Source organism: Xenia sp. Carnegie-2017, unplaced genomic scaffold (genome assembly GCF_021976095.1).
Source record: "Xenia sp. Carnegie-2017 unplaced genomic scaffold, XeniaSp_v1 HiC_scaffold_4, whole genome shotgun sequence".
NCBI classification, from domain to species: Eukaryota; Metazoa; Cnidaria; class Anthozoa; order Malacalcyonacea; family Xeniidae; genus Xenia; species Xenia sp. Carnegie-2017.
Window position 1 is genome coordinate 3,711,273 of NW_025813504.1, and position 19,541 is coordinate 3,730,813.

At 33.1% G+C, this 19,541-nt stretch overlaps 2 protein-coding genes across 3 annotated transcripts in view; one reads left to right on the forward strand and one right to left on the reverse strand.

The window, feature by feature from the left end:
• The first annotated feature begins 1,557 nt into the window (after window positions 1-1,557).
• On the forward strand, window positions 1,558-12,183 carry LOC124455483. Of its 2 annotated transcripts, XM_047006121.1 has the most exons (9): window positions 1,558-1,563; window positions 5,582-5,873; window positions 6,462-6,541; window positions 6,655-6,743; window positions 7,573-7,665; window positions 8,617-8,729; window positions 10,171-10,276; window positions 10,719-10,809; window positions 11,509-12,183. In XM_047006121.1, exons 2-9 carry the CDS (start codon window positions 5,639-5,641, stop codon window positions 11,803-11,805), a joined length of 1,104 nt encoding a protein of 367 aa, XP_046862077.1. In that variant the 5' UTR covers window positions 1,558-1,563; window positions 5,582-5,638; the 3' UTR covers window positions 11,806-12,183. The 2 variants fall into 2 exon arrangements, with proteins under 2 accessions (XP_046862077.1, XP_046862076.1); XM_047006120.1 differs by lacking the exon at window positions 1,558-1,563 and having other exon boundaries at window positions 5,505-5,873.
• A 2,160-nt stretch (window positions 12,184-14,343) lies between these two features.
• Window positions 14,344-19,541, reverse strand: part of LOC124455482 (DNA polymerase delta catalytic subunit-like) — a 30,963-nt gene continuing 25,765 nt past the window's right edge. Inside the window, exons 18-25 of the mRNA XM_047006119.1 lie at window positions 19,385-19,486; window positions 18,989-19,059; window positions 18,475-18,627; window positions 18,276-18,378; window positions 16,984-17,116; window positions 15,658-15,771; window positions 15,413-15,563; window positions 14,344-14,695 (exon numbers count right to left, since the gene is read on the reverse strand). Coding sequence (XP_046862075.1) covers window positions 14,599-14,695; window positions 15,413-15,563; window positions 15,658-15,771; window positions 16,984-17,116; window positions 18,276-18,378; window positions 18,475-18,627; window positions 18,989-19,059; window positions 19,385-19,486 — 924 coding nt within the window. The 3' untranslated portion in view covers window positions 14,344-14,598. The remainder of the gene's footprint in view (window positions 14,696-15,412; window positions 15,564-15,657; window positions 15,772-16,983; window positions 17,117-18,275; window positions 18,379-18,474; window positions 18,628-18,988; window positions 19,060-19,384; window positions 19,487-19,541) is intronic.

Here is a 19,541-nt window from a genome sequence, read left to right on the forward strand (position 1 = left end):
TAAGGTGTTTTAAAATATTGATTTTATATATCATCCACGTAGATTCCTACCCATATTGGAAATTTGACAAGCACCTTTATCTCGGTAGCAGACTTGCAACGTCAGTGGCAAGATTTTAACTAAAACTCGTCTAATCAAGGAATCAATAGAGTGAAAATACCGTCTTTGAATCAGAGTGGGGTTGGGTTATTTTTAAATTCCCACTCGGAGAGCGTGTGTGAGCTTTTAGAATGCAGGTGCAAAGATGTACTTTTGAACTCCAATTGTGCATGCCTTCTAACGACGGTAAACTATTTTATCCGGACAAGAAATTTTAGATGAAATTTCACAAAAAATCGTATTCCGTGACATTCAAAAATACTTTATTTCACAAATTTTACGTGAAATTTTTGTGAGGCTCTCCAACCTCAGCTTTTTGATAAGCAGCCATTTCTTTAGCTCTAGCAACAATAACGTAAGGGACACGATCACCCAACTTTGGTGGTGATCCCGCAGCATCCCGCAGAGCCCTTAAAGTAGACCGGTCACTGATAAGTCTTTTGATCCAAATTGAAATAATTTGCCGCTAAATTGTAAGTTAAAAAAAGAATTTATTACCTAACATGAATCAAAATTCTTTAACTTAAGATTTGAAAATGAGGTCACCTTATAAATTTAGACGATACAAATTGCTTGGTATGTAAAAACTATTATAAAAAAGAAGATAATCCCTTTTTTCATGAAACCCATGGACGCTTTCGTTCTAGATGAGTGAGTTATATTGTATAAGGAGGCTGTCGTTCATCACGAGAGAGTTATGAGAAAGTTATAATTACATTGTAAAAAGTAACAAGTAAAAAACGTATATAAACATGTTTAGAGTTGGTTTAAATTTTAAGTCAAAAAAGCAGAAGTTTTTTAGAACCTTTACAGTGTCCTTGGATGTTCTAATTTCTTTGGGAGAAGTACTCTTGTAAACAAAAAGATAAAATTCGAAAGCAAAAAATCCTGTTTTTGGTTCATGCCTCCTCATGCCTTCTTAACCAGTGACATCGACATGATTTTGCGAGTGAGGAGGGCACAAGCTAAAAGCCAATTTTGACGGGACGGGGTGTTAAAAATTTCTAAAACAGTAGTCGAAAGCGAAATTGTCCTAAAAATTTCCTCTGAAGTAGAAAAATTTTTCTTAATCACAATATAAATAGTTTCAATTTTTTAACTTCCCAATTAAACCTTAGCGGATTTGTACATTTTTTGTTAGATTGCTTATTGATTTAATGAAATGTTTTCATGTTATAATGGTCACAGATTTGCAGTATTTTCATGAGGTTTAGATTTAGTTAATGCTTTTTTTGTATGTTTGTGTCTACAAGATTGAGTGAGTCTATGAGTATACTTGTCTACGATCTCATACAAGTTCTTTGATATAATAAATGTGGTTCATGACAAGCAAGACAATATAACTTGTTCTTCCTTGCCCACTCGAATTATTCTAAAAGCAATGTGTTTTTTTTTCATTTCCAAGCATTTAAAATCTTTACCACTCGGCCGACAACGCAAAAAGCGTCAATGCAACGCAAAGTAGTTTGCACAGCTAATAGTGTGCTTTTCCTTTTCAGCAATGAAGTTGTGCAAATTTCGTAAGAGTTAGCTTCATCAATGCCATGTGCTTCTTTTTCAATTTCGAGTGATACATCTCTAAGACCTTACTCTAGGAGGCACGTGCCCACCTCCACCCCCTTAGGCCACCCTTAGCGGCGCCACTTGAATCCCGCAAATTTGACTTCATTTGGCTTCATTCGTGATTCACTCGCGAGAGTGTAGTGAAGAAAACAAAGCTATTTGACTATTTTATTTATTTTGGTTGTAGAGTACAAAACGAATTTAAAAGGAAGTTTTTGTTTTGTGGTTTTGTGTAAAAAGTTTGTGATTGGGACTGTGATGAAAGTGTTTTGAAACAAACGCTATTTACAGGAAAGAATATTGGCGGCGTAAATAGTGAATACTTTCATAGAGAAGATTTTATCATATCAAGGGGTTTGCAAATTTAAAAGCTAAAATTTCATAGCAAAACATGTGTAACTTTTTCATGTGTAGCTATAATTTTGTCTTTGTTGTATTTATACCTCTAAACCAAAACAACGAAACGTTTTTCGAAACGGTTTAGATTATTAATGTGTTTACTTTTTACGGAGTGTCTATTGTGTTGCTCTGTACGTTTTTTTGTCAAAGAAATAGACCTTTCTTTTGCATTTCCAAATGATGAATCATTATCAAATTAAAAATATTTAATCTTGGTTAACAATGTTAAAAAATGATTTATTTTTTTCTAAAATGAAGTTGTTTTTGAAACACGCTTTGCTTGTCAATAGCGCTGTAGAATATTCATTATCACGAAGGAACAATCAGGAGCTCAAGTCCACTATCAATAACATTTATTTTGCCGCATAACAATCGGGGGTATTCAAGTAGTATTAACGTGCATTCAATAAAATCAAAGGAAGGAAGACTAAGATAAAGCGAGCATTCAAATAAACATGTACATACTTTGTACGAAAGATGTCGGTCCCGCAAAAAATTAGTTTGTTGCAAATAGTCAGTCGCAACTGCAATATAATGCACTTCTCCGTCTAACAAAGTATGTCTAAGTTTATTTGAATGTCTGCTTTATCTTAATAATCCTTCCATTGATTTTATTAAATACACGTCAGTGATACATGAATACTCCCGGATTGTTATACGTGCCATGAAGAAATGTTATTGATTGTCAACAAGCTTTCATGATTAGTCCTTAATCTTAATGAAGTTCTATATGGCTATGGATAAGTAAAAACGCGTTATTGAATCTCCATGACGATAAGCAAATAGTGCAAACTTGTATTTTGGTGCAATATCCCACACAAGAATCAGCCTCGTTTTTGATTTTCCGCCTGCATTCTTAATTGTTTGATTTTTGTACTTGATTGACGAAAAATAGTACGAAAGCGAAGGAACAACATTGGAGGTAAGGGCTTGCGGCTTACCATCTTCGGTTAAATTATACAAGACACTACTGCAGCACTGATTGATTGTCCACGTAAACGATGAGAAAATGTAAAGTATGCAAATATATCATACAATACTTCCAGCACATCAGTCGGATGCGGAAAGTCGGAGACTTCGAGAGTAATTATGACTTTTTAATCAAATGTTCCGGCTAATCTTGAACTTTTTCTAAACACGGTGGAACCGTGAGTTCACAATAAATTTGGCGCAAAATATTTCTATTAACATTTCAGTTTAATGTTTTTTACATAGAGACTTCCGCTTGAAGAGGTCAATGCGGGACAAATTTTACATATTGACATAGAATTCTAGTCCTCATGGTGAGTTCGTCTACAAAATGAAATAAAATTTCTTCAAACCTTTTAAATTAAATAAAATCTAAAAAGCGGAAATACATTTTCAATTTTCTGGTGTTGCTCGGTCACACTGAACTGATAATAGACTGGATATAGCTTCTACAGGTAGCAAAAGTGAAGCCTAATTATATATGCAAAATTCACTTCCGGTTACCACGGCGAGATACAAATTACTATAGAAATGTATGGCGGATAACGTTTACAAACATGGATTTTCGAATATTTAAGACCTTTCGCGACTCCTTACTTGCCTCATGTATTAGTCATGGATAAAACCGGTTATGGTTTTCACTGCTCGCTTTCCGATTTCTGAGGCAGTTATGATCTAGTATACGTTTCAGTTCTTTAGAAATGAGGTGAGTTACTTTTTTTATCATTCTTTCTTTATGTTGAGAGATTGTTGACGTTTTATTTTTGCTGTAACTTCATTTTTTCATGAGCAAAGTACTACTGATGCTTAAACAAGACAAGTCTATTTAGTTTCTTTCGCACTTTATCTTTAGTTTCCATTTCTGTGGTTGTTTTTCCCAAATGGTATAGTCGCACCTTGCTGTAGCATTTAGATATGGTCTTAATTAATGAGTAAATATGATTTTCGTGAACAGTAGTATCCAACATGTGTGCATCGAGATCCTTGAATGTGGTCCTCAAATCTATACCATTTACTACAGACAAAGCAATAGCATCAGGAATTCCTTTCCCTTGCGGTAAATTTCCATCTGTAGCTGCCAACATTCTCTGAAAGCACCTCTCTGTTTCAATGCATATTACTATTACACTTGCTGTTGGCTTAAACAAATTACCCCTGTCTTTTAAAGTCAGGAAAGCAGACTCATTTTTGTAGTTTCTTGAACCGACTGCTTCATGACAAACAGGAAAGTTTATTTTCTTTTGCACCATCTGGGCAACATAACCAGCCATGTACGATATTGCCGCCTTTTTAAATTCAAATACAGTGGAAAAGCTTGGTGCATCACTATAATCTTCATCCTCATCTCTGTTGTGATTTGTCCCTTGTAAATCATACTTTCGGATGAAGAGCAGCATCATCAATTGTCGTACTTGATTCTTTGTTTGGCATTTTATAGGTGTCCCCAATTACTTCCAATATGTTAGTTTCATCTTGTCTGGTCCAGTTGCCATTGCAACCATGGATACTGCTTCTCATCAAAAGTCTCTTGTATGCAGCCGTAAATTGTTCAGCTGTTGGGTTCAGCTGAGAAGCAGTATTCATGGCTGTTAAGGAATTAGCACAAGACAATGTGAAACTGATATACTGGATACAATTGGACACACTTATAATTATAGACCGTGGACACAGTCATATGTTGCTGTTGATAATTTAAATTAACTTAAGGGACAAACCAAAACCAAGATGATTATAAAGAGGGCCTGCAAATTCATACTTGGCTGGCTACATTACCTTGATGTTTCAAAAGCAGTATACTAAAGTGCCCTAATGTGTGTAGAACGCATTGTTAGATTTTAATGTCAATGAAAATCATACTTCTTTGAATAATTAAGCGCAAAGTGCGACTATACCATTTGGGAAAAACAACCACAGAAATGGAAACTAAAGATAAAGTGCGAAAGAAACTAAATAGACTTGTCTTGTTTAAGCATCAGTAGTACTTTGCTCATGAAAAAATGAAGTTACAGCAAAAATAAAATGTCAACAATCTCTCAACATAAAGAAAGAATGATAAAAAAAGTAACTCACCTCATTTCTAAAGAACTGAAACGTATACTAGATCATAACTGCCTCAGAAATTGGAAAGCGAGCAGTGAACTATCTTGCATTGGCAACGATGGGACAAAATACATTCTCGCATGTACAACTTTTAAATCACCACTAACGTCGATATTTTACAGCTATCGGAATCATTTTGATGTCAAATCGATTCGCATAACCGGTTTTATCCATGACTAATACATGAGGTAAGTAAGGAGTCGCGAAAGGTCTTAAATATTCGAAAATCCATGTTTGTAAATGTTATCCGCCATACATTTCTATAGTAATTTGTATCTCGCCGTGGTAACCGGAAGTGAATTTTGCATATATAATTAGGCTTCACTTTTGCTACCTGTAGAAGCTATATCCAGTCTATTATCAGTTCAGTGCTCGGTCAGCGTATAATGCTGTAAGTTTATAATGCGAAAAGAACAAAATTGTCTCAAATATTTGTGATTACAACAGGAAGTATGCATGCGCCACGCAGTGTAATGCGATAGATCTTTGGTCTAAAGAGTTTGAAACTATGGCTTTATACAATGTTGATTGGATTGCTCGTTGTACTTTTTCTTACCATGTAGGACGCTCTCATAATATAACTATAAGTGTATTCTTCATATTAACATCATTATTTGGTTTTGGTGGCGCAGCAGTGCAACTTCGACATATGTGGCAGTTTCGTAATTCAGTGCGACGGAGACTATCTGCTAATCCAAAAATTATATTTTGGCTGGCAATTTCTGACTTAATAGCATGTGTAGGTAAGGAAATGATTAAAGGATATTTATTTCTATTCAAGTCTTTCTTTAGGGGCATATTTTCTTCGATCGAGTTTCAGTTGGCTTCCATTTAATTGATGCTTGAATAGGGGAATGGAGAGTTCACAAAGCAAGCACCCAGCATTATGCCTATAAAATAACAGCCAAACAATGAAATGAATAAGAAAGGCTATATACTCCCTTATAGTAATTATGATATGTTTTGAGCTTAAGTTCATGTTTTGTTATGTCATGAAGAAACAGCATATAAGATTAAAAAACGTAATGTCCTGAAACATGGAAAACATGCAACATCACGAATACTAATCGCCGAAACATACGAACTTAATTTAAGAAATAAAAGATGTTTACTGTGTTTACACAGGCTTATGCAAACCGACTAGACCTTTGGGAGAACTCGAGAGGAGATCAGTGCAAGCCCGAGACGAAGGTTGAGGGTTGCACCTGCTCGAGAGTGCAAGTCAGAAAACCAAAAAGATTAATTTATATTACACATTCACGTACATGCAAACCTATCACAGCATTGATTTAAATAGTTCAATTTTATTCGTATTATGTTTTACACTGCAGCAAGGATGGTACTGGTGATTGTTTCATTGGCGTTTGACAAACCAAGTGAAATATTATATGCAATATGTGCAACTTTTCAGGCAAGTTGTTTATTGTAGTCATTCTTTATTCTTGAGTTGAAGAAAATATTTTGATTCAGCAGGTCTATACGTATTATGGGATATCTCTAATCTGGCAATTTTATCTTTTGTAGGCTATTTTATTGGTAGGAATTGTTTCAAGCGTAATTTGGACTTCTATCTTTGCTGTCGATCAATGTTTGCAGATGTGCAAAATTAACGGGTGAGTTTACTCTGAAAGCCATAAGCAGGTTTCTATCAAATAGAGTTGCATTGATAGCCGAAAATCAAAGCTTTGAAAAAAAGTGGTTTAATTTACTTGTTCAGAGAGTAAAAATTCATAAAGCCCGTACGCAAAATGTCACATTGTTTGACAGACTTTTAATTAAGAGATAAAGCCACAGATACGGAAAGTTAAATTTCATTTTTGATTCTTCGCAAAAAGTATATCACATGCACAACTAGAGAAACGGCAATCATATGTAGTTGTATAAAAAATTCCAGTACATTTTTGATTGACATCAAATCAGATTACAAAGTCGGGTAAAGGTCGCAATTTCACGTAGCTAATGGCAATCGTAATTTTTGTGTTGTTGACCGGTCCATAACGTATTAAAGTACTCAGTTCAATTTTTTCTCCTGTAACGCACTATCCACCAATGAAAAATGAGCTTTCAAAATTAGTAAATAAAAATGTTAGCCTGAATGTTTCTTAAGATTCATAGCTAATTGGAACACAAAGGCGACAGTATCGAAAAAACTTAAAATTGTTCAAAAACCTATCATTTCATCAAAAGTTTGCAAAAATGGATCAACGACGACGTATTTTGGTATCGTCTGGTTTAAAGCGTTTATATTACGAATTTTAGCCCCCCAGAAATCAAAATACATAGACGTTGACAGATTTTTGAGATATTGTGATAAAATGATTGTTTTCTGGAGATTTTTAATTTTTCTAACTTTTTTTGATATAGCCGTCAAGAAACTAAATTCTTGTAAAACGATATGTTCCCTACATTCAGACTTAATTGTGTAAATTTTATTTTCTTTAGGCCCATGATGTTGTATCATATTTTGACTTGGTTGCCATTATTTATTTATAATATTGTTGGTATTTGTATAAATAGGAAGCATAAGTTTGAAAGGTAAGTATAATAACATTTTTCAGTGTTCAAACGATTGATTTATTCAAAGTGAAGCCTCAAAATGTATGGAGTAAATCCAATTCATGGAACTAAAGTTAAATGCACGTACATAATGAAAGAACTTATTCTTCACATTGTCTACATAATCTTCACTTTTTAAATGAAAGTTTTTTGAAAAACAAACATTTTTTAATTACTGTGTGCTTCATGGTTATGTGCAAAGTTTTCAGAATTTAGCAGAATATAAAGTTCCGATAGTTCATGAGTCCACGAACCTCTCAGGCAATCATCATAAAAAGAATGTTTTGAAATTGTCAATATATAATAGATCATTGTGGTTTCATATCTATCTCTCTATGTTTTCTTTCTTTCTTAAATCACTAACTCATCTCTAATTCATAATTTAAACTATTGAATTAATACTATCAATAAAAAATATATCAAAAAAGTATACTATTAAATACTAACCCATTTTGCATACTACATGATTTAAATGTTTGTTGTTTAATAATTCTTAATCAGTGGTACGTTGTGATGTGCCGATATATTTTTTTAATTCTATTTTTAGTAAGCGTAATAAAGGTTTAATTTTGAAAACAATTTGAACCATTTACTACAAATCAAATGTTATCTACCGTAAATATCGGTTGTCTAATTCTGTTTTTGGCTGCATTTGCTTATTTTTATGTCAACACAAAGACATATACTGATCACTTTTGGGTACAACTACGAGTTTCCAAAAGTGATAAGTCCACAGTAGCTAGTTTATTCACTTGTATCACAAAGTAATAAGGGGTGCCTTAAGTTGCTGAACTAACCCTATCTTCTTCTAACAAGCAGTTTGCTTCTGAAGCAAAAGCTGATAAAGTATTTTTTCAAGCCCAGTCAAATGAACAAAGTGATGACTTGTTAAATTACAAATAACCATACTTTTTTTCTCGATATTTCTAGCTGCAACAAACCTACTGGTGTTTGGAAAACTGTATCAATTGTGATTTCAACTTTTCCTTTTTTTCCTTTTCTTTTGGTTAATATAACTCTTTTCTTCATCACTTACAAAAAAGGTAAATTCAAATTGCCTGTCTACATCACATAATTTTGGTTTGTCATAAACAAGAATAAAAAATCATCAAATTAGATAAATCGTTTGCATGCAGTGGATACAACTTTAAGAAAATTTACATCATTTTGTTGACTGGCGAGATTTAAATCTTTAAAAGAGCATAGCAAGTGTTATGATTTCATAAATATCTTTATTTAGCTCAATATAATGGCTACTGTTTATTTTGCCTAATCATATTCGTTTAAGTATGTGTCTTTATATTCAATTGCTTCTTTATTATCAACAACTATTTTTTCTTCAAAGCAGAATAAACAGAAATTTTGATTTTTAGAATTTTTTTAAACAGAAAATTTTTGTTTCAGACTCAACCTGAATTTTTCTGATAAATGTAAAAACTTACTGTCTTTAGGAAGTTGTCAACTCACTAAATCATGATTTTCAAGGTTTATTTTTAAAAATTATTAAGTGCTCTTTGATTGGAAGATCTGCTTAACTCTTCTGGAGATACTAGCTACAGCAAAACAGTTATTCGAATCAAATGTGGTAGCTAGATGTTGGAATTGATAAATCCTCAAAATAAAACACCATTTGGAAACATTACACTGCATGCGAGATACATATACACGATGCATAAAAGTACACTCTTGAAAAAAGTTCCCTAAAATAAGCAAAAACATTTGGTTATTCAAAGTACTTCAACCTTTACTGATACAACTGGTAGCTAATGAAATATTTGAAAATGAAAATGCTTTTCAACAGTAAAATATCTGCTGTTCAAAGTCCTTCAAAACCTGCCTTGAGCACAAAAATTACTCATTGGAAAAACCGTTTAATCCCCGTGAGTCAAAATATGGACTATGTTTTACCAGCTATCAAAATTTCAAACAATTGACGCTTAAGACTTTGATGTTTTTGCGTTTATACCTTTGAAACAAAGATTTATTTTATCATTTCAAATTAATAATATGCATTTCGAAAATTGCATAAAGTGCATTTAGCTAATCTGAATTTAGCAAGCCAATTCTTACACGCACAAATCTTGAAATAAAACTTATTACTAAATGCAAAAACCCAAAAATCTAAGTTTTAAAGATCTTGCGTTGCCCAACATTTCCCCCAAATTGCTTTAAATGTAGATAGCCTATACAACACAGTCCATATTTTGACTAAGGGCGATTAAATTTTTTTACAATGAATTTTTTTTATGGACAAGGCATGTTTTGAAACTTTTAACAGCAGTTATTTCACTGGTAAAAAATCTTGCATTTTTGAAAATTTCAGTCCCAGCTTTACCAGAGAGCATCAAAGTACTTAGAGAACTTTTTTTCATGAGTCTACTTTTTTTCATATACTGTGTTTACTTAACTTTCTATGAACAATTTTTAAAATAATACGTTCTATGACTTGAATTTTTTTACGCTATTCCAATCAATTTTATATAGTGAAGCATCTGCTTAGATGTACTGGTATATTTTCCTACGACGAAAGAGAAGCCCTAAAGATTACTCGCAATAAATATGGTTTATATTTTGCTGTATTATTCTTCAGGTACGATTTTTCTACCTGGGCTTAAATTTTTATAGCTCATAGAATAAACTTTAGACATGGAAGAGTTTTGTTTAACAATACACTTATCTAAAAACATCATTAATAATAATGATTTAGAGGACACCAATCAAAAGCTACAATGAAGATTTATTACATAAAACAAGAAACTAAGTACAAACTAGTTACTATTACTAACCCATTACCCGACCATGACTGGTTTAGCACATTCTATTTTGTGAATGATCCGTATAGCCACCTTTTTATTTATCAAAAAGTGACTAAAGCAAAATTAAGAACAAAAATGTGACTAAAAAATATCTCAATACTACCGAACTTTTTATATCGCACAAATTGTTTACAACCATTTGTATGATTTGATTTATGATTGCTTTAGGAAGAAAATACAATGATAAAATTTTAAAGTATAATTTTTCTTTTCAAGCTGGTTGCCTTATGTCATCACCCAAATTTGTTTCGTTACAATTAATGAAAGAAAACGACGGGGTTGGTTTATTGCTTCGGGGTATACTGCTGTGAGTGCCATATGAGAACTACTTCCTTTTTTTGTTATAAATAATTTTTCTTACTAGAAATAATTTTTTCTCAAACGAAAATTCTAATCTGAATAAGGACGCTTTTTGTAAAAAGACCACTACATAATTACAATAATTTTTATTTCGGTAATCGTGTCCATTTCACTTGGGAGTGTCTCAGTCTATCAATTTTGTTCTGCTGTAAAAAATTAGTTGTTTGTTTTCTGTGAAATCGATATACTAATAAAGTAAAAATAATACTGATGTTTAAAGTTTGCATAACAGGATGATTGTACAGCATGCTGACTTTGGAAGACCCAGAGAATTATTTTTCTCGAATTCTAACTTCATGATCAAGTCAAACACAGTATAAATTATCAGTAGATTAACTTCGAACAATTTATACATCAAGTTTTGACAGTATCAAGTTTGATTGTATCACGGTAGTTATGTCAAATACATTAAATTGTATTAGCTAAAACTGTCTTGTTTTTTAAACAAAACATAGCAAAGTGAAAGAATTGAGAGAATGAGGGTTATTCATGCATCCATATGCATTTTGTTGATTTGTAATAACCTATTACAAATAAAAAGTCAAATGAGAAAATAAAAAAGATTTCCCCTGTACTCAAAATTTTTTCAAACTACTGTTGTCATTTGGAAAAATGTCACTTGTTGAGTTTTTGAATTTGTTTTTAGGGGATTTTCATCCACTTGCAAGGCTTCTTTAATTATTTTGTTTATCGTTACTCCTTCAAAGTTGAGCCAAATTTCCAAACCTCTCAACCTGGACTACTACGACCACCACCAAATGCAGGGGAAATAATTCAGCGAATGATTTATCAAGAACCTTTAATTCCCAAGGAAAACAAGATTAAAGCCACACAAAATTACAATTCAATCAAAAAGTATTGCGTGTCATCGAAGAAAACTGAGATGCCACCATATCAATCAAGATTGCTGGGTGAATGTAATTGTTCATGCGCCAATGACTAAGAAATTTGACAATACTTGGTCGCAGTTGATATTAACGATATAATCGGTCTTTCCAATAATGATATGAGTTTTTAGGGGTACAAATGTCCACCTAATCTTTAATAATTGAAAAGTTTTATCAGAAAAGTTTTAGAGTTCAATTTGAGCTGTGGTTTTAAAAAAATGTTTCGCTGTATTGTTTCTATGCAATAAATGACCACATCAACTGGTCAGCTGTGATCAAATACTTTTCTGAAAACTATTCAATAGTTAGTTATAAAAAACAATTAATTTGGTGTTTTGAGCATTAGTATTTGTTAAATTTAATCATTCACAATTTTAAATACAACAAGTTTATTTTAATTTATAATAAATGCAGTAATGATATGATGGACAATACATGCATTGGCTTAATTTATTGTCAAAATAAACAAAGCCGTCACAAAGGGAGTCGTGTAGGGTGAGGCACCTTCCTCCCAAGAAATAACATTTTAAGAAGAACGAAATTTTTTGTCAAATCTGTTCTTGGTAAAAGTGAAATACTACTTAATTTCCAATTGACCAAAGTTTACAAACGATGGCAAATATTATACGTAGGCACAATTGATTGGCGAAAAACAAAAGCTTTAAATGCTCTTTTTTTTCTCAAGAAACATTTCTGTATTTTTGTTGTTGCCAATTCTTATCTTGGTCTTTCTTCGTTTAGTGAAAATCTACTCATTTAGGGGATATCTGCTGTGGTTTTGTTTTTAACTGCCAATTCATAAGGTTACATGAGCCACTCTTTAAAAGCATTTGATCACAGCTGACCAGTTGATGTGGTCATTTATTGCATAGAAACAATACAGCGAAACATTTTTTTAAAACCACAGCTCAAATTGAACTCTAAAACTTTTCTGGTTTTTACTATAAAAATGAAATTAATACAGGAGGCTGCCACCTTGTTTATTGAAGGGGAGATTCTCGTTTAACTTGCCATACTTTCTTAAAATCAATTGTTTTCTGCTGCTTAATATGGTGCTTCTTTTTATATTTTTTTATTTTCTGTGTTTTGCTTGTGAATGTCAAACTTCACTGATAAATATCAAGTCATTAAATTCGATAAATGACATAAAACGACAGAAAAAGTATGAGAATTGGCTCACAGATGAAATCAAAATCATCCACCAAATTGCTTTTGCCATAAAACATGCTTGTTCAACCAACCAGGCAAAGCGTAATGAATTGGCATGTCCAAATTATTTTGACGCATGTGATTACCATAATGTCAGGTAGTCAACTCCCTTTTTTGACAAATAACAATAATGAAATTGCTTACATAATCTATAGTAATCCAATTCTTTATACAACACCAATTTCCATAGCAAAATGGTACCTCTTTATACCTAGTTAACATATTCTTTAATTTAATTGAATAAATTTTACAACCATCAACAATGCTGCTACCAACGCAACTACCATCAACGTTACTTTACTTTTTGCCTCTCACTTTACTGAAAGTGCGTGGGAAGATTAATAATTCGGAAGGGGTAATATTCATATATTTATGACAAGCAGTGTTAAAAATATATATACATAAAGAATATCCCCTCCCCAATTATCAATGAGTCTACACCTTTTGTAAAAACCTTGCAGACTTTATATAGTCACAGAATAAAAACTACACAGAAGGGCCACTCAAGTGTGCGCCATCATCCCAGCAAGATACTTAAGATTTTTCTCATGTTTCCAACCACTGCAATTACATGACGTCATTTCTTTACAATTAAATCAAAAATATTTCAATCAAAGAAATGACATCGTGTCATTTCAGTGGTTGGGAAGAAGTAAAAAACCCTAAATATCTTGCTGGAATAATGGCTGCCGAAATGCATTGCACAACATGCGCGAGGACATAAGCATCAAAGGCTCTGACACGAGTGACCCTTCTGTATATTCCATATTCTGTGATTTAGTGTTTTTATTAGTCGCCATGTTGGGGAGGGGGGAATTACATGCAGTGAAAAGAATTTATACTAATTCCGTGCTCTGTAGAGCATCGGCACTTTGATGTACTCACTCAATATGACCGCACTTATACGTCATATGCAAACATATTAAAGTCTTGCATGCATGGGCATGCATGTAATATTTTTTACTTATATTTTTGAGAACGTTGAATTCATTTTATCTTTTGGTTTATGTATTCATTAAATGCATGTCAACAACCAATCATCTTATAAGAATTACGGTAGATTTACTGGCTCAATAGTTACATAGAAAATTTCTAGTAATAGCTTTTTTGAAAATAAACGAAATTTAGACAAAAAAATGTTGCATGAGATTACCAAACTTAATTAGCTAGTAGTTTCAACGTGGGAATCAACACAAAGTATTAGATTATAAAATTCACAAGAAAACGACTGAATGGCCACGATATGTGATAGAAAAAGAACAACAATAAAATATGTAGCTACGAGATATGATTTTCCCATTAAGTGGCAAACTTTCATTTTTTGAAGCAATATAATGGATGAAGAGGAACCTACTTAAGAAAGTAACACAAAAACAATCCAGAACTTTCTTTTTTTACAAAGTATATTCTATAATTTCGGTTATAGAAAATTAATATGAGCAGGTTTGAGCTTTGTACAGAGCAAACTCCAGGATTTTATAATGAAAAAAAGAACTTGAACTTCACAATAAACTTAAAATAAAATATGACATTGTTTAACCGTCATGCATGTATTTACACACGAATCTCATCTCTAATTTAACTAAGGCAGCATCTTGGAAAATACTCTTAGAATGTCTTCATACAATTTAACCGAGGAATCACCAGGAGCAATTTCCAAATCTTGCCACCATTTTATGCTGATCTACCAAGTCTTTTTTAGCCTTTTTTCTCATGTAGAATATAGGACAATCTCGACTATAAAAATCATGAATGATTGATGTATACATTGATAAAGACTTAACTGGCTCAATTGTAGACATGCATCCATCGCATATTCACACAATACCCACAAGAAAGTCAGGCGAAAGTCCCTTTGTTATAAAAATGGCCTTGTTCTATATCCCTATAAATTATTACATTTTGATAGCAACATAAAAGAAAGCTTATAACTAATTTGGCTTGATATGCATGATTGCTGAGATACTTAAAAGATAGATTACATTTTACCGTTGTCTGTTCAGTCATAGAAACACAGATATGACGTCATTTGTGATAAGAACTAAAAAAGTGGCCACGAGCGCCAAGGCGAGCTGTAATTCAACGTTTGAAAACTCGCTTTTTATTTTATTATTGCTCAAATACATCAATTGCTTCAACTAGCCATTCTTAATGTCTTTATTTGCTCATTCAGGTACATATTCAGGTAAATATTCAAATAATTTCGCCGTTCTTTTGTAATTTAAAAACAATAAATTTCTGTGACGTGTTCCGTGCTTATGACCTCTTATAGAATATAGCTCTCGACCAATGAAATTGCTTAAATTCTTATGGTTATTATATAAAATTTATTCTCGCATAATTAATTGTCGCAGCTGCATGATTGAAAAATGTTCCAACATGTAAAAACCTCACACATGTTAACATGTAAAAACCTTACACAAGTTAACACAAATATAACACATCAAAAATTACCTCGTACAAAGAACATCGTGATGAAAGCTTCCTTGACATTCCTGACATTGTGTCCAAAGTCGGGAGAATTTCTCCTCCAAATAATTCAAGCTGGCAATCTCTTTTTGATAAATCATCGACTCTTGGCTTTTACAGTGTTTGCAAACCGCACCTAAATTAGAATAAAAGAGATTTCCGCTGTTGTGCAAAAAACAACACTCTTCACTAAAGATAATTCTGTCATTAGCTTGAATTTTTTTACTTACTGTCATCGTCTAGCACAGTTTTACATCCAATGCAAGTGCTGCGTTTTTTGGCAAAAAATGCCAACTTGCCAATACTTGAAGCTATAACTGTCTTCGTTCTTGTGTGTTCTCCCTCTAAATTTGAAATCCACAAAAAATTAAACGTTTCTTTCAAAGCCTAACATTACAACCCGACCTGTATTAAGCAGTCACCGCACAAGGGATTTTTCTCCTGACTGTTTTAGTTATATTTAACAACATTTCATTTGTATGATGCGCAGTTGTTACCACACTCGACCTTTTCTTACAGTTTCAAAACAATGAAAATTTAAGTTTGACACATACGACAAGATAACCATGCCCGCTTAATAGAGGTGACCGTTGAATAAAATGGTATTTATGATATGAAACTATTAAAATTTTCTGTACAGTGCCACATGACCACTTAACAATGGCTGACTGCTTACTAAGGTGCCGCTTAATACAGGTTTCACTGCACGCATTCTAATTCAAATAAGGAGTTTTCGAGAAAGCAAAACAAAACTTAAATGGGGCACTTTTAAGTTTTCAACTGGTGATGGATCTACTTTTCTTTCTCATCTGTTGATGATTTTAATTTATTCTGCTGTTTTTGTCTTCATTTTCTAACGTGATGATGATTTTAGTTTATTTTGCAGTTTTACTTCCACAATGTTCGGTGAATATATATGTACTTTCACCAAGTAGACTTTAGCTTCACTTTGGCAACAATCGCAGTTAATATTTCGCCCATTGCAAGAAGGGATATGTCCTTTTGCAATTCAACTTGCAAAGCTTACAAAATAGAGACTTTTTTCTATTGGCAATACTATTACTGTGGAGACTTTTTCTAGAGGCAATACTTTACCTCTGGAGACTTTCTATTGGCAATACTTTTACTCTAGAGACTTTCTATTGGCAATACTTATACTCTAGAGACTCTCTATTGGCAATACTTTCACTTTGGAGACTTTCTATTGGCAATACTTTTACTCTGGAGACTTTCTAATGGAAATACTTTTACTCTGGAGACTTTCTTTTGGAAATACTTTTACTCTGGAAACTTTCTATTGGCAATACTCTTACCCTGGAGACTTTTTTCTAATGGAAATACTTTTACTCTGGAGACTTTCTATTGGCAATACTCTTACCCTGGAGTCTATTTCTTAGTCTATTTTCTTGCAAATACAGTGAAAGTCCAGCAGTTTGTGTAAACTCATGCAATTTTTCGCGCAACTCAAATGACAATGGTGTTAGGAGACGAGTAACATGACAAAATTTCACCATGTAAGTGTATCTAAATTGAAAAGAAAAATCATAGTTACTCACTGAACAAAATCGATTTTGCTTTATCTTCGCCAAGAATAGGCTCAAATATCCTCAACAGAGGATTGGTCAACTGATTTTCAAGATAATAACTCGTATCGATGGGTATGTTGTTTTCTAGTACGTAAATAGGATCCTGGAAAGCAGAAAAATGAGAGAGTTGAGAGACTGAATGGATAATAAGGTTTATTGGGTAAATTATGCCGTCTGAAGCCATACAAAACAGGAAATATTAATAAATGTGTCTCACGGTAATGGTTTGCGCACTTGTGTTTACTTTTGCTAATGAAATTCCGCTATCTAATACAGGATTGCATAAACGATCAACTACAATAATGCAAAAAAATTTTGGAATTTAAATAAGATCCAAACTTGACTACATCGCGTTTGGAAGATGAAGACGATTTATATATACTGGATAATATACTATACTGGAAACTATAACGGATAAACCGCTGAGCAACCTGATCATGAAGAACAGGTTTTAGTGCAAACCAACTCGACCCACGTATAAACATTTGTACATCGATTAACAAACGAGCTCAAGGATTGTTTTCTGGCTAATCAAACATGAACATCTTTATTGAATTTAATCCTTGCTATTTCATTTTTATTTCGTGGGCTACTGCGATTTACCGTCCATTTATCGGACTTAGCAGTCGATGTAGACATATCGCTGTATTGACAGCCTAACGTGGCGCCATTTTAAGGTGCCCCGAAAATGGCTGCCTTTGCATGGCTAAGCGCGCAAAACATTATCGTGAGAATCAATCTTTAACAGACATCTTCGATGAAGATAATATATTGTTACATAAAATTAGTCGAGAAAAAGATTAAAAGACAGTGTAGATGGCTAAGAATGAGTCTTAAACAGATAAATCTATCTTGCTACGATCATAAAGTGTTTAAACATATTAAGTTTATATCTTATGCACATAGATTCCTACGCATATTGGAAATTTAACAGGCACATTTATCTCGGTAACAGAATGCAACGTCAATGGCAAGATTTTTGCTAAAACTCATCAAATCAAGGATTCGATAAAGTGAAAATACCGTCTTTGAATTAGAGTGGGGTTATTTTAAATCCCCACTCAGAGAGCGTGTGTGAGCTTTTAGAATGCAGGTGCAAAGATGTACTTTTTAACTCCGATTGTGCATTCCTTCTAACGACGGTAAACTATTTTATCCGGACAAGAATTTTAGATGAAATTTCACAAAAAATCGTGTTCCGTGAAATTCAAAACAATTCCATTTTACAAATTTTACGTGAAATTTTTGTGAGGCTCTCCAACCTCAGCTTTTTGATAAGCAGCCATTCCTTTAGCTCCAGCAATAATAACGTAAGGGACACGATCACCCAACTTTGGTGCTGATCCCGCGTCTCTTTTCCTCATTCTAAAATATTTCACATAATCCTTAAACCCTTTCATCTTGTAAGTAAAGGGATGAAAAACATGAAATAATCAAGAAAAGAAACACGTAGACTTCTACCTTTCGGCCAACTCAGAATGGGCTTGCTTAGCCGAGTATTCTTCACCTGTTTTGGTTAGTTCTTTAGTAATGACCAATTGTGATATATCTATACGGTTGCACAGTAGATCTGATATAACTTGTTTGGTGTACTCAACTGCACCCATCGGGTCTCTGTGAAACATTTTGAATTTGAGAAACGAATATCGAAAAACATAACACACGAGAAAGCCAATTAAAAAAGCTTTATTATAATATACGAAATACATGAAATTACGAAAATAACGAACGAAGAGAGAGTGGGAAGACGGGAAAAATTGTATCAATTGAATGTAGCAGTTTGGTAATTTTCCAACGTTTGGTAATTTTCCTTGCATTCAACTTATCACAATATTTTACATAACAACAAAGACATTGCCAGTGTAGACTTCCATGATTTGTTCACAAGTTTAGTAATTTTACTGGCGTTGATATGATAGCAATATAAAAACCATACCTGCATGCAGCAATTCAAAATACTTTAATAACAACTGACCTGTCAATTAAGATTTTTTGTAAACAGCTGTTTATAAGACTGGCCACCAACGGCGCGTTATCACGTCTGACCTGATAAAAACACGAAATATTTATTCAGTCAATAGCTAACTGTCAGATGAGCCTGTGTAGACCTATAGGTGGCGAAATTCTCAAAATTTTATTTCACACCTTTTATATGCTGACATTGTTAAAGGCAAATGAGGCAGTGGAAGTTGCAATTGAACTGAACCTGTGCTTTTTTTAACTACCAATCACGCACTATTGCTCATGATCACAATACAACTTGATTCATCATGAAGCCTTTAAAAAGACCATGAAAAAAGTGTTTGCTGTTTCGGAAATCTATTGCTCCTTTGATATATTACACACGTGTCTATATACAAAAATATCTTACCGTTTCTATCCCCTTGCAGTCCATTTTATCATATGTTTCGGCCTTTGTGAAAAACAATCCTGCATAGCGCTTTTTGCTGATGAGAAGATACGGGAAATACACCTTGAAATAAGTGAAAAATCAATGTAAAGCAGTATTCGCGTTTCACCACTTTTCA

What these genes read in the sequence shown, in the direction of transcription:
- LOC124455483 (XM_047006121.1), top strand. Translation starts at nt 5,639, where the DNA reads ATGGCTTTATACAATGTTGATTGGATTGCTCGTTGTACTTTTTCTTAC. An exon ending in CAGATGTGCAAAATTAACGG is followed by an intron (nt 6,744 to 7,572) that starts GTGAGTTTACTC and finishes TATTTTCTTTAG; the next exon opens with GCCCATGATGTTGTATCATA. An exon ending in TTGCTTCGGGGTATACTGCT is followed by an intron (nt 10,810 to 11,508) that starts GTGAGTGCCATA and finishes ATTTGTTTTTAG; the next exon opens with GGGATTTTCATCCACTTGCA.